This window comes from Oryzias latipes, chromosome 5, assembly GCF_002234675.1.
Source record: "Oryzias latipes chromosome 5, ASM223467v1".
NCBI lineage: Eukaryota > Metazoa > Chordata > Actinopteri > Beloniformes > Adrianichthyidae > Oryzias > Oryzias latipes.
In genome coordinates, this window is record NC_019863.2 from 289727 (window position 1) to 305464 (window position 15738).

The window sequence follows — 15738 nt, forward strand, 5'->3', positions numbered from 1 at the left end:
TGGTGTGTGACATATATTTTTGTTTTTGCTCCAACATCAACTGTCAATCATCACAAAAATATCGCAAGAAAGGGGCGGAGCAAGGGGCAAACCTACCCGGACACAGCTGGAAACTGAACTGACTGAAAGCTGCCCTACAGACTACAAAACAATGCATTATGGGACATGTGTCCTGATGGTTTTTGTAGTTGAGTGATTTAATAAAATAATTTAAAATACCAATTCATTAAAAAAGGCCACATACATCACAAAACATTAAAATAATCATAAAATATATAATAACACAGATCACACTAAGGGGGAGAGGAATATTAAAACTAAATTGAATGTTATGGACAACTCCATCTTCCTGTCCTCCTTCAGTCTTGCTGCAGATTCGCCTTCATCTCACAGCCCCCCCCCCCACCCCCCCACCACCCCGTCCCCCCGTCTCCCAAACGATCCAGGCGAGCCGCCGGTTCATCTCAAACACGTCTATCGTTGCATTTTCCCCACGTATTTTCAGTGTGTCTAAAACTAATGTTGTTTTTGATCGAGCGTGTTTAAAGTTCAAGCCCCGTTAGCTGTCACGCATGTAGGTGTGGGACATTTATTCTCCTCAGCTGAGTCCCGCGGGAGCGGTGTGCTGCCGTAACAGCCGTGCATAACCGTTTGATGCGCCGCCGTAACCGTAACCAAAACCTAAACCTTCCTCCGGGTCTGTGTGACCCAGAGAAAAGTTCAGGACGGACTGCATGCATTTAGAAAAGCACGAGCGAATAAATACGTTCTAAAGTAATGTAAGGAACTTCTTAATGTGGCCCGGGGAGGGAGGGGGCTGTCAGGTTTCCTGCTTTCAAACCCTGTCATTCTCACGCCCCCAATAGTCATATACCCCACTGTGATTGGTTGGTCAGCTCCGTGCACGATGATGAAAAAGTGTCATTCATACAAACTGGCGTGCTGCAGTAACATTAAACTTTCATATTAAGGCGGGGACCGCAAAATATCATCTTGGGGGCCACAAATAGCCTGCGGGCCGCGAGTTTGAGACCCCTGCTGTACACTCTGGCACTGGTACACTAGCCGCAGGTCGGAAGAATGAATCAATAGTTCACTTACCCAGTTCAGACGCACATATCAGGTTGTGATGATATTTGTCTCCGTTTCCATCCCACAGAGCGCGCTCGATTATCTCTAGGCCCCTCCCCCTCCACGCATTTTAGCCACTTACAGTGGCTTTCCCTATTCTTCTCACACGCAGTGGCCGCCTCACAGACTGGCATCACGCGAGTGTGTGCTGGCGTTTCATGAGTATGTGCGCGAGTGTGTGTGTCTGCCTGCGTGCGTGTGCGCTCGCGTCTCATTGATTATTTCATTGATCATTGACGTGCCCCTTCCACGTTTAATGTATAAAAAATTACGGAGGGTGGGGGAGGCAAATTTACTGGTAGCACATGTGCGAATGGATGTAAAATTCAGTCGCACACTCTCAAATTTCAAATTGCTCGCAGTCTGGAGCCCTGGCTATTATGTTCTACTTGCATGGTTAAAAGTCCTTACTGTCTCTCACTGCTGTCTGACGCCTACTGAGGGTATTATAGTTTCACCTTCATGGTTTACTGATAACTGTGTTATTTAAACTCCTGTTAGGAATCTAACGACAAACTTCCCAGAAAGTAGCTGCTTGTTAACACAATTCGTGTTTGCGCGTAGGAAATGGAAATCATATCATTGCAGAGGAGGGTTTACATTTTGCAACGATGTTTCGATCATTTGACTGCATCAAGTCAAACTTTTCAACCATATTTTAAAAAAGGATTCCATCTTCTGGAAGGCCCAGCACTAGCTGACTAAAACTTACTCTATGATTAGATGAGTTTATGTTTCACCCTTGAGTAACATTCTGCAGTTTTGGCAGCATGACCTCGTTTAGACTTGGGAAAAGCTGGTCACCACTTATCTGGCCCAGTTTTGCCAAAATGAGTTTCTTGTCTTGGAGTGTTGATGGATACAGTGTAATGAAACTTCCAACAAATCCATTTCCAGTTGCAATCTAATTGTAGATTTGTGCTCCATTTCATGTGAACTTCCTGTGTGGGGGTCTGGGGGTCTAAATGACACGGAGCTCCTCGTATCACGCTATATACAAAGGTGACCGACTGAGCCCTGCTGCAAGCATGGGCGGATCCAAGAAAGAAGCTGTAAATGCTCCCAGTCTGCATCACTCGGCAAACTGAGTCCCTTTTCTTCCCCCTTGGGTTGATTCAGCTAAGCTCAGAGCTCTGCTCTCTTCCTCTTTCCTCTGTCACATAGCAGCCATTAGGTCACAGAGCTGCCAGGAAGTCTGTAAAGAGATCTGCGTGACACAGACCGAAGAACTAGTCTGGTCGCTTGTTGGAGGGAATGAGCTCTGCTATTGCAGAATTCCTGTCCTGATCAGCATGTTGGACGTCTTCATTTTGAACAGATTTTTGAATAAAACAAACCCCGGACATCTGTCAGTCACATATTCTGAGAGTATCTGTTTAATGCCCACAATCCAAGGACTTTCTTTTCAGTGTTTTCCAGTTGGCAAAATGCTGGGTGCCAGCTTTTCTTTTTCTTTTTTTTACCCACCAATCTGTCAAAGGCAACACTTCCTGAATAATCCATAAAAAAAAGAAAATGCAAACCGAGCTTTCCTCTTCTGAAATAATGTCTCTTAATACAGTCCTTGTATTTCTTTGGCCAAATCCATCTTTCAAACCGCTAGTCCTGTTCTGAACACGTCAAAAACTGTTGCCATGGCAACCACAAATACTTCTGATCAGTTATACTGACAACTTGTTCCTCTCCTGGTTTTTATGTATGAGCACAAGTACAGGTTTGTCACATCAATGGGTCCAAATGAGGCTTATGTGGACATGACATCTGACTTTTGCACAGAAGACTTTCTTGACTGAAATTCAATGATTTGTCTCTCATTTATGTTCTTCAAAACTTCCTACTTCTGAGGAATAACACCAGAATGGACCAAAGTATCAGCTGGTGCAAACCTGGACCTGCAGGAAACATTTGACCTCTTGTCATTGACAACCAGAATAAAAAAGTAGAGGTGAACTGATGTGAAGGTGACCAAATATTTATTTTTCTGCACCAATACATTCAAAGCGATTTTCTGGATTCAATGTTCACATTCTGTCTCTGAGAGTTGAAATATATCTATGATGAGCTTTACAGACCTCTCATCTTTTTAATGGAGAAAACTGGGAGAACCTTGAAAAGCCAAACACTTTCCCCCCATGGAAATTAACCAGCAGAATGTTTCAAAGAGCTTTTGTAATCTTCTGTATGGAGAATGCATTTCGAAAAGAAAACTTGCTCTAAATGGACAGAAAGGAAAGACGTAGAGGACCTATAGTGATTTTAAATAGTTGTTGTCTAAAAATACATTGTCTGTCTTTTACCTATCTTATAACTTTTTTTTTCTCCTGCCTTATGTAACACACATTTGAATTTGAATCAGAAAACCAGATCACTGTTTTTCCAAAAACATTTATGTTCATTTGGATATGCATTTTAGTCATGGGTCTTTATGGTGGGATCCACCACATTTCTGTCATATTCACACACAAGACAATTATCTTAAGTAATTCTAGACTACACTAGACAAAATGAGGCAGACATATTTAAAGATTCAACAGAAAGCAGGTCTTGAAGCAGCATCCAGTGAAATAGTCCATAGTTGACATTGTGTTTCTTCACTTTACCATTTTGACTCAGCCTTCTTTTCAGTCTGTGACGGTGTGGCACCGTCAGATGACGAGGGGGGGGCCACACCGTGTTTTATTTTTGGTGTATTTATTTATTTTATGTATAAAATTGATTCCTGTGATGCCACCTGGAGGATAATTAAGAGCCACGCCCAATGGGAGGGGCTCACTATTCAAAAGGGAGCATCACAGGGAGTAATGGAGGAGTGAGACAGAGGTGCCATGTGCTGGTGCGGCCCTGCGTGAAACAACTTGTGTCCTGAATAAAAACAGATCCTCCTCACCTTGGCTCCTCTGCATCCTTTCTCGGCGGGACCCCGTCACATTTGGTGTCAGAAGTGGGATCGCAGAGGGGCCACAAAAAGGTGAGGACGCAGCGGCGTGGTGGGGACGACGATTCCCCGGCAGCTCAGCGCCTCCTCAGAGCAGTCCATCCTCTGAGGAAGAGGGGGTGGATCCGGGTCGCCTCGCCGGAGCGTCAGGCCTGGCCAGGGGCCCGGAAAGAACTACGGCATCCAGATCGGCGTCCATGACGAGCGGAGGACCTCGCGGGCAGCAGGGGCGGACCGCCGGATCGCGGGGACAGCCGGAGGCGGGACGGCACACCGCCCGGTTCCACTGCCGCGGATGCGGGCGTTGGAGGCCTGCGCGGAGCGGGACAAGGGGCGGACCGACGTCTACCGGGCCGTCGGGGGAGTGCTCCGGGAGAGGCGCATCATCTCGCCTGTAACCTGCTGTCGGCGGCTCCGATCAGCGGAGGTGCCATCCGGAAGGGGACCAGCGGGGGCGTGTTGCCGTTTGAAGGGCCTTTGCCGGGGCTGGGACCGACCGGAGCGGCACCGAGGAGCAGATCGGAGGGGTCGCCGTCGTGGAGCAGCAAAAACAGATCCTCCTCACCTTGGCTCCTCTGCATCCTTTCTCGGCGGGATCTGTTTTTATTAAAGACCCGGTGAGCACCACGCAGGGCCATGCAGCATGCAGCACTCTCTGTCACTCCCCTTCTCTCTAACCTGTGATGCTCCTTTTAAATGAGGAGCCCCTCCCATGGGGCGTGGCTCTTAATCCTCACACAGGTGGCACCACAGGTAATAATTTTGAACATAAAATACATAAATGCACAAACAATAAAACACGGTGTGGCCCCCCCTCGTCATCTGACGGTGCCACACCGTCACACCATCCCTCTCCTCTGAGGGATTGACGATGTGCGGCAATCCCCTCAGCAGTCCGCCGCCGTGCATTCCCCACGCCGATCCGCCAGAAACACGTCCTTGCGTCGCGTCGGATGGTTGCATGGACTGCTGCTCCACGACGGCGACCCCTCCGATCTGCTCCTCGGTGCCGCTCCGGTCGGTCCCAGCCCCGGCAAAGGCCCTTCAAACGGCAACACGCCCCCGCTGGTCCCCTTCCGGATGGCACCTCCGCTGATCGGAGCCGCCGACAGCAGGTTACAGGCGAGATGATGCGCCTCCCCCGGAGCACTCCCCCGACGGCCCGGTAGACGTCGGTCCGCCCCTTGTCCCGCTCCGCGCAGGCCTCCAACGCCCGCATCCGCGGCAGTGGAACCGGGCGGTGTGCCGTCCCGCCTCCGGCTGTCCCCGCGATCCGGCGGTCCGCCCCTGCTGCCCGCGAGGTCCTCCGCTCGTCATGGACGCCGATCTGGATGCCGTAGTTCTTTCCGGGCCCCTGGCCAGGCCTGACGCTCCGGCGAGGCGACCCGGATCCACCCCCTCTTCCTCAGAGGATGGACTGCTCTGAGGAGGCGCTGAGCTGCCGGGGAATCGTCGTCCCCACCACGCCGCTGCGTCCTCACCTTTTTGTGGCCCCTCTGCGATCCCACTTCTGACACCAAATGTGACGGGGTCCCGCCGAGAAAGGATGCAGAGGAGCCAAGGTGAGGAGGATCTGTTTTTATTAAAGACCCGGTGAGCACCACGCAGGGCCATGCAGCATGCAGCACTCTCTGTCACTCCCCTTCTCTCTAACCTGTGATGCTCCTTTTAAATGAGGAGCCCCTCCCATGGGGCGTGGCTCTTAATCCTCACACAGGTGGCACCACAGGTAATAATTTTGAACATAAAATACATAAATGCACAAACAATAAAACACGGTGTGGCCCCCCCTCGTCATCTGACGGTGCCACACCGTCACACAGTCCAAATGATCATCTGAACTATATTTAGTGCATGTCGAGTAACAGGCTATCTCAGACCTACTTCTCTTCTAATGGCTTCATCTGATTGGATGTGAGGGGTTGAAGGCCTGTCCTTTACTTGTCAGCTGTTGAATGATAACCAAGCAAGCCGTCTGCTGTCTCCACAATGTTTAGGCTTTGAGCTCATCAGTTGTCTAACCTGAACATTTGATACCACACAGCACTGGAGTGTCTGTTTCAACCATCTGGAGTGTTGTCAGCGAATTGAAACTGACAGCAGGAACGCTTCCCAAATTTCATTTGATGCTCCTGCATGCAGCGATGCTATTCGTGGCTTAAAGTCTTCCCAATCCTCCATCCACACAAATGCTGTGACCCTCTCAGTGGGGACAGTGTAGTACTTTCTGCTGGCTATGTTTTGCTGTCAGTGCTACTCATACATATGGACTGATCAGTGTGGATCTTTGCAAGAGCCAGTCTGCCAATTCTGGGAGGTCTGCCAGTCGGCATACAGCATGCATGCCTTCACCGCAAGGGACAAAACGGAAATGACAAGGCAATTGCCATTCTGTCAGCACTGCCATGGAAGCACAGGCATGGCTGTTTATCCCAAGGTTAATGGGATGACGTCTGGAACTGAAAGTGCCAGATTGAGAGAAACATGTGCCTGTTTTACTTAAAACTGTAGTAGATTGGCGAGAGTGGTGTCACTTCACTCAGGGAAGGGTCACAGCAGCCCCGAATAACAAAGTGAATATCTAACATTACAAACGTCATCTTACACTTTCCATACATCGTAATAAAATCCATGCTTGGCATGAAGCAGGGGTTATAAACATACAACTCTAACACAAAATAACAAAATAATTTTGATGGTTTTAGCATAAATCTACAGCCGTCAGTAGAGTTTAAGCTCGGCCAAAGTCTTGTTTTGTAATAAGCCAACCTTTTTGAATTCAAACTGTATTTTTTTTCAGGTGATTTTTCTGCAAAGGCTTGAGGTGAAATGTCTTTGAAGTTTCTGTGAGCATTTAGAGCAGACTGCATGTGCACAAATATGCGGCTGTCAAGGACACTACAACTCTCAAATGAGCAGCTTGTCACAAGTGAGCTGTTTCTCTTGCAGGCTGCTGTATTTTTTTAAACCGAGGAATCAGATGGCACGGTTTATTTAGGAACGTCCCTCCCCACCATGTTTGCAAATGGGGACCGGGTTGTTGGAGCGACACAGGTTCAATTTGTTTCAAATTGATGACATTGTAATTACAGCGTAAACTGTAAGGTTTTTTTACATTCTTTGCTTTTTTTGGAAAACTAATCAGCCAGAAATTCTTCTTCTTTTTTTAAACCAAAATGTTATTGCAGTTTAGACTCATTCTTCTTTACATTAAATTTGAAGTATAAAATAGATATATGGCAATGTCCATTATGACCAAACCACAGAGTAGATTCCATTTTAATTCACAAGTATTTTTCTGATTCTACACAACTCAATTAAATATGAATGTAGTTGTCAAATTTCCATTCCAAATTCTAAATGAAATCAAATAAAAACAGTTTGCACATTACTGGTGACTACCATTTTAAAAAAGATGAAACAATAAAAAAACACATTTTTATATTGAAAGCTAAAAGAACACAAAATAGCTTTAAAAAAAGTGCAAGTGCTGCTAATTGCTTCTTCCACAGCCAGCCCATAATGTCATAGACTATTCTGTTGGTCTTAAATGTAAAACAACAATCTTTGTAGCATCGTTATGCTACAAAATTGCACATGTATGTTGTAGTTGACAGTAGTGCTGGTAAATACCTAAAAAGGAATTTACAAGATTATTTTTCTCAATTGTATTAAATCCAAATATAAATTTTTTGTCTCCGATTGCTACAGAAATGGATTGCTCTATATTTAAACGTATGAACCTAACTGCTGTTCAGAGACTCCGCTGCATGCCAAAAGGGTTGAACGCCGGCCGTAAACTCTGATTGTGATGAACAGCATTGGACAGACTGCTGTGAAACCATCACTTATCTGATTTGGGGACTCCTCCTCTGTGCTTAAAAGGCAGCATTAGTCTTCTAGCCATAGATGAGATGTGACGTGTGTTTTAATAGGAAATTAGCAAAAGACTATGCTTTTTATATTATATAAAAAATATTTTATAAAAAATGAATTCATACCTTTGATAAGAGAAGAAATGCCAGGATAACTGAACAGTCCAGCATTTTGCAGCTAGGGTGGTCCTTAAGCACATTGATGTTAAAAGCCTGTTCTGGGATGTTCTATCCTCACAGTAACTTTTCTTAAATCACTCTGAGAAGTTATTTTCTGGCCCATGGTAATCACGTTTCTCAACACATAAGCCCTTTTAAATATGTATTTGCAGATATTTCGTTTATTTTGTGGTAGCTCAGGTTTTTCTCGAAGGATTGTGTCATCTTAAGTTTTGGAAACCTAATGCCATAGTCACATGCACCTGTCTGGGGGTCGACCCGTACGGTGGGAGTTTTTAGTGGGCGTTCGTAGACCGGGGGGGGGGCTGCATCTCAAAGGGAGGGGAGGCGTGTCAGCTCCTGTATGGCTCATGTGGCCACCTTTAGAGACATCATAAAAATAGTCATCACAATTGTTGTGTGTGTGCTATAATGTGTCATGAAGTATCTGTAGGAATAATGTCGGCCTGCACAATAAATCACAAATTTATCGTTAACGCCATATAAAGCTGTGCAATACGCTTATCAGAAAAGTTGATGAAAAGTGCAATAAATGTTAACCTTAAATGTGCTAAAACTATAATAAATTGGTGCCTGAGCGTTGTTTAAGGGTTCACTACAACCTGTTATGCTAGGAATGCCCGTAGAAACACAAGTACATGATCCTACCACCCTACAGGTTCACTGAGTGGTCTACCATCAATTATGCCTGCGTGCCCCGTTCAGGTTTGCCCTCTTTTTACCCCCAGACGGCCTCTATCCACCTGTAATGGAAGTTGTGACTAAAGCTGCAATAATCTAAAAAAAAATCTCATGGATTGTATAGTTTGCATAGATAGAGAAATCAAGACAAAGGACCAGGTGAAATGAAATGGTGTAGAAAAAAAACATTGTAGTATTTCTATTTGTCAGTTTGTAAAAAAAAAAAAAAGCTTGTTTGCTGATGTGGATATCAATTATCTGCAAACATGTCTTTCATACTTCATGTTTAGCTGTTACTGCAAAAATTCTGAGCTTTAAAGCTGTTCAAACGAGAACATTAACTGGACTTTACATCGTTTCATTTCAGCTAAAACCTTAGCAACAACACATCCAATGGAGCACCGAATGACAAACGCACATGTTGTTAATAGAAACTTGTGTGCACGCCGACCTTTATCTGAAAACAGGAACATTTGCTTCAGTTTATGTAAAGCCTCTTTGTTTTCATGATAGGCAAGCAGCTTTCAATTGCCTCGTGGTGTTCGAGCTCATTCATAAAGGGCTCCATCCCGGGGTATAAAATGTTGGGGTTGCACCAGAACAAACGCATTTATAATTCCATAATCATGGCTGACAAACGTAATCCTTCTTGCTAATGCAGCCATTAGTTCCACAGGCAGCTGAGATTCGTAGGAGCTGTTATTTAGATTCTGACTTCACCAGTCTGTTGTGGGCCGTGTTTGGAATAGACTTTAGGTTCTTTGGGCAGATATGAGGAATCGTTCATCTCTCCAATGAAGCCGCCTCTATGCTCTGAAATGAGAGAACTCCTGCAAATGTCTGTATATCTGCACGCCCCCCAGCGTCTGCCCTTCTCTGGTTGATGTAGTCAAACACGGCGCCTTTCAAAAATAATCCTCGACCGCATTGTTTTCTTTGAAGGAGCTGAGCACCGCCCGTTTGGCTGCAAGGTGTTTATACATCAGGAACATGGAGCCCCACCCTTTGATTCGTGGGTCCTATTGAAGAGGAGTTCTCACATCATTTTTTTTTTATGTGCTCTTAGCAAAGTTGTCCTGTATCTGTAGGGAATGGCATCATGCATTTGTGTTAACCCAGAAAAGTTCAAATCCAAGCGTGCTTTCTTGTTCCCCTGATCCCTCTGCTTTTGTTGTTCCGTCGGCCAATTGTACCCAGGAAGAGATCAAGGGGACCCCTGTCGCTGTGGATTATTCCTTTGTAGAGGCGCCACTGTAGGGGAGAAAGGATTAAAAGATCAGGAAGTGGATGGGGATTCTACGGGAAGTTGGTTTGAATCCCACACTGTACATGGGTTACTAACGTGAAGACATTTAGTGTCAAACGTGAAACGTTGATTATTTCTTTTATACCAACAGAAATAGGTTCAAAGGATCAGATGTAGCAGGAATCTGATCAAAACTAAACCTGAAGGAATCTCTGTCCTCTTTCTCTGTGGTCCTTCTGCGTCCTCCACACATCATCCTCTGTTTCTAAATTCATTTGCATTAGAGCTGAAACTAGCTACTATTTTCTAATTTCCCCTCTGGGAAAGTTTTTTTGGGATTAAATATTCACTAATAAATGAGAGCGGACTCTAACTGGTGGTTGGTGTGCATCTTTTTCACAGGGAGCCATGGACCCCGAGGCTGGGCAGCTTTATACCCCGAGTGTGCTGCCAATAACCAGTCACCTGTGGATATCGTAGACGAGCAGTCTGTGCCTTCAGATGAGTACCTGGAGCTGGTCTTGGACCGATTCTACGTTGATTCCTCCAACCAGACAACCATGAAGAACACTGGAAAGACAGGTTTGTTTTTGACAATAGTTCAAATCATCCTGGGCTTTTGACACAGTTGTCCTTATCTTGTGCAATAATCGTTTATATTTGACTCTACAGTCATGCTTATTTGTGGAGGTATTTCCTGAAAAGAGCAGCTGGAAATTACTTTTGTTGTTCACTCCATAATGACAATCAAAGACGGATTCTGATCATTGACCCCTTTATGTGAAATAATGTAAGATGTCTTGTGCTAAATGGGTCTGTGGGTTCTAACTTAAAACTACCTTATAGGATCAGTTTCCACATTGTTCGTCAGTCTGCCACAATAAAAACTTTCAAAAGTCTTGATTAAGATATCCAATGAATTAAACATTTTTATTAGGGTTTAAGGATTAATCAATAAAGTGATTTATATTCCTGATTTCCAACTAGAGCAGTCTGTCTGAGGCAGGTTGTCAATTAAATTGACCCATACCGTCATAAAATTGTAACAAATTGAAATAAATGGATTTAGTCAATATTGGAAAATACCATCTGGATTGATGCATGGTAGCTTTATTTTAGTACAACATACAAAATGACATCACAGCAGAAAACACAGTTTACGTGCTCTGACGTCACTGGGCAGATACCAGGAATCATTCATCAGGAACAGCAAAGACGGATCAACCATCATTCCAGTTCAATGTGTGGAAACACGTTGAATTTAGCAAAGTCATGTGACCATCCAGTGTCTAGAATTCATGACAACCAAGGCAACAAATGGTGCCGAAAGGGGGGCAGACTGAGGAGGGGCCCACAGAGACCCTTAATGATAATGAAATGATCAAGTTGGAGTTTAAGTTGTTCTGTTTTAAAATGTTTCACCAGTTTTTGTGCATCAATATTGGGTTTGTTGGTTACATTTGTTTCTGTATTGAAGTTTTTGTAATGGGGTGATCTTATAATAGTAAGTAAACTTGTTTTTAACCACTCCTGCTGACATGACACTAAATTAGGAGGCCTTTAAATACTTTATCAATCCTCTAAAACTCTCATGTCAGGTTATTAAGGATGAAGAAATCTACTGTCAGAACTGTTTATTATCAGATTCAGTTTAAAGCTCATGTTCTTCTCTATAGTTTCTGTTCAGAAGCAAAGTTCTTAAAGGACAGAATTGTAATAATAAGTGCAAGTCTATTTACTGCTTTAGGAGGATCTATTTGGACACTTTTATTTTGAAGGAACCTGAATGTGCTGCTGTCAGAGTAAAAGAAATCTCAATTGTTATAAAGCCGTTTAAACAATATAACACTGTTAGAGTTTAATTATGATGAATATTTAGAAGTTACATGTTAGAACTTAATGGCCAGAAAAGTTTATTCTTTATTAAAAGAGTAGTGAGATTTTGTGGATCTCTCGGTTTGTCAATAAGAAACTGGACCAAATGGTTTTTTTAGAGGTTGCAGACCCCTGGTTTAGCTGTTGCCTTAGTATCATCATTCAAAGTACATGTACACTAACAGCCAGGCTGCACGCATGGAACATTTACAATTATCAGGCTTTAACGCACACTTGCCACACTTGTCAAATGAAGACATAATTGAGATCTTTAAAATAATTCAACCTCAATTATTGGTGGAAAATTTGAACGTATTTATTCTGATCCAGATCTCGGCTCATCAGTCCTCCCTGTGATTATTTGTGAAAAATACCATTATAATCCATAATTGTGTGTAAAACAGCATCAAAAAATGTGTCTGTAAAAACTCTTTTCAACTTTTCTCAAATCCCTGGTTGCACCGCGGCAGCCAAGCACGGCTTCTGGCTACATGCATGGAAACAGAGCTATTGCCAAACACATGACCAATGAGAAACATGACCAGAAAAGACATGAAAAATGATCATATTAAAGACAGTGAGGTCAGATGTCGGTCCATAGTTTTGCCAAGTGTCCAACAAATACCTCGAATCTGACCATTTTTGTCTTCTGATTCTTCTGAAAACTGCATTTATGTAAACTGGTACTGAATCAGATGATTAAACCAGGTTTACGTTCATCACTTAAACTGGGACGTGAATGTTCTGTTGCATAAACAAATTTCACTCAAGCATTCCATTTGACAAGAATCAGTATTTTTGCCACGGCTGCATTTATTTTTGTACGTTGGAATTTTTTCTTGTTATGGTGCAGAAAAATGATTTTCCAGTTTTGAATGCACGGCGTTGTTTGGTCTTTTATTTGTCCAGATCTTTTCTTCTTTCTTCTTCAGCAGGATTTGTGGCAGCCTTGATATTTTGTTTGTGAACTTAAAAATCTCTTTAGTGCTCATTTTTCCTTTTTTTTCTTTTTTAATTGCTTTGAAATGTTTTGAAGACTGGGTCAGAAAGGCTTAGAGTTGAGACAGTCTCAACCCTTTGCTTTGGTTCTGATTCTGTCTTGAGCAGAACCACACCGTTGTCAAACCAGATCAGCTCCTGTTATATTGTGAAACCATGTAGAACTCCTTTTTTCTTTCCATTCTTTCTCCCATCACCAACTGTTGGTGTGATCCGGCTTCACAGGATCCATTTGGGTCTCTGAAGGTGGCTCAGAAAAGTGTCATCCTCAGTTTGAACCATTACTTGTGTTTTCATTTCCAGTAGAAACTGCTCATGCCAATCCGAGTTGGAGACAAATGGACATAAATCTCTGGAAACTGACTGTCTCTAGTTGTTCTTTGCCTTTCTGACCAGTTTCTCCACACAAACATTTAATAAATGCTTTGACTTTCCTCTATGCACACAGCATTAGCTGCATCTGAAATGCTGAGATGAGGTTTTTCTTGCCCATTTACATTGGAACATTAAAGAAAATACATATAATTACAACCATCCTTTGCTGTTCTGTAATCAGCAGCTCCTTGACATTATTATTTGAATGATGTGTTCCAGTTTAATTAAATCATTAACAAATGTTCCCATCAATTTACACTCCACTCCATTAGGTTTATATATTTCTGTGCATCATCATTCTTTATTTTTTTGCCTTGACTATAGTGAACATCTCTCCATCACTGCCTCCACAGTGTTTTAGGCCTTAGAGAAAAGAGAGCAGAGTAGAAAAAATAAAAAATCCTTCTCAGTTGCTGAATCTGAGGTTGTTGGTGCAGTCGCCTTGGATGCCCTGAAGGAAACGTTCAGCACTTAGGATCCTCCATGTTCAGCGTCTTTCCACCGTCTGTCGGTTTCCTCTTTGGGGTGGTGCCTGTAAAGTGCTGCTGCATGTTCCAGCTTGTCTGCTGCCGACCGCTAATCGCTGAGATGAAGAACGCCGCCATCACAGAGAATGTTAAAACGCAGGCCAGGCTGTCTAACAACCATCTGCTGCTACAGATTCAGCTCAACACTGAGCTCAATTGGACCGGTACCTCTCAAACAAGGTTTGGTCTTTCAGGTTTGTGATGTCTGTAGCCGCCATCCCTGTGTTTTATGGTCAACAACCTGCCATGTGCCAATAGGTGCAGCTAAAATAAAGTAGTTGGAATCTCCCACAGAGGGGCATTAACACCCATCACAGTATTTAAAAGTCAGTGTTGCAATTAAGAGCCCAGTGAATAGATCTTAAAAGTTCATTACGATTGATTACATGACGCTCCCATGAGTCTTGACCTCCTTTAAGATCGGCCGCATTGGCTGCCATTCAAGCACCGTTCCTCAACAAAACATTCCTCAGTGGAAATTTCAAACAACTTTAAGTCGAATTCAGGGGGAGTCGGTGGGCCCCGGGGACATTTGCATTGATCAAGGGTTTACTTTCACACACACTCTTCTTTAACAAGCTGTGATTCAAGGTCTTTCTGGCTTAGCTTCTAATTCCTCCTCTGCTGCTGGAGAGTTCACACACACCCAGGGCTGTTTTTCTAATGAAAGGCCCAAGGCCAGCCAGCTTCTGAGTTCCCTCAGCTTTTCTTGTGTTGCACAAAGGATTACACTGCTCCAAAAACAGCAGTAATGTTCTTGTTTTCCCTTTGGATTCTGAGAAAGGACCTGTAGATATATAGTTTTAAAAAATGTTATTTTTCAGGCAGACTAACTTGCAATTGACCCAAAACTTGTGGTTTGGTCTTCTTCCTTGTTCATCCTCCAGGGCTTCAAATTCAAATTAAAAGGACATTAAGAAGCTGGGGTCCTCCACCAGAGGTCTGGGAGCTTGAGGGTCCTGCAGGATCTTAGCTGTTCCTGTTCTTTTCTGGACTGAGAGGTCTGAGGTCTTTCCAGGGATCTGCTGTAGCCACTCCTCCAGCTTGGGGGTTACTGCCCCGAGTGCTTAATTATCGTCTGCATAACTATGAAAGCCTATGCTGTGTCTCCTGATGATGTCACCAAGTGGAAGCATGTACAGGTTCAAAAGCGTAGGACCCAGGCTGGACCCTTGAGGTACCCCACATGTCAGTCTGTGCCTCCCAGAGGATGAATCATTCATATTAGCAATAAAATCCCTATCTGCGAGGTAGCATTGAAAGCTGTTCCAGTCTTTCTAACCGTGTCATAAAGTCTGTTTAAAATAATGGAGTGGTCAGCTGTGACAAATGCTGCACTCAGGTCCAGTAAAAGTAGGATTGAAACTTTTATTTATGTCAACATTGGAACTGAGGTCATGTAAAAGCTCGACAAGTGCCATCTCTGTGCAAAACCAGACTGGAACTTTGCTTAAAAAATCATTAATAAAATCATTCCATTGATTAAAAACAAGTTGTTCTTAAAACCTCACCTAAAAAGGACAGGTTGGATAGTGCACAGTAATTATTAGGATGTAGCATCTAAAGCGCTCCTCTTCAGAGAAGATGGCAGTCTGGAGATGTTGAGCAGTTCTTCCTCACAGGAACTAAAGATCGACTTGCAAAGTGAGGTGGAGATGGGATTGAGAGGACATGTTTTGGTTCTCATTTGAGAAATCACTTGTTGGAGGACAGGACAGTGTCTTCTCACAGACAGGAGGACATGCAGTGGAGGATTAATAGAAGGTTGGTGTCCAATGGATGCTGTTACGGCTGTGGCCGTAATATTGTCTTGTTTGTATGTTTGGAATGTTTTTCTGTATGTTTTCTTTTGGGATCTTTCCTTTTCTTTTCCCTTCTCTACAGTGCCAATTAGATTCCATCGTGTCCAGACCA

The 15738-nt window shown here is 43.7% G+C and overlaps 1 protein-coding gene across 1 annotated transcript in view; it reads left to right on the plus strand.

Annotated features, from left to right (window-relative positions):
* The window catches only part of ptprg (protein tyrosine phosphatase, receptor type G), a gene marked incomplete at its 3' end in the record, with an annotated part of 152113 nt that overhangs the window by 83211 nt on the left and 53164 nt on the right, over positions 1-15738 (plus strand). Inside the window, 1 exon segment of the mRNA XM_023954677.1 lies at positions 10451-10630. Coding sequence (XP_023810445.1) covers positions 10451-10630 — 180 coding nt within the window.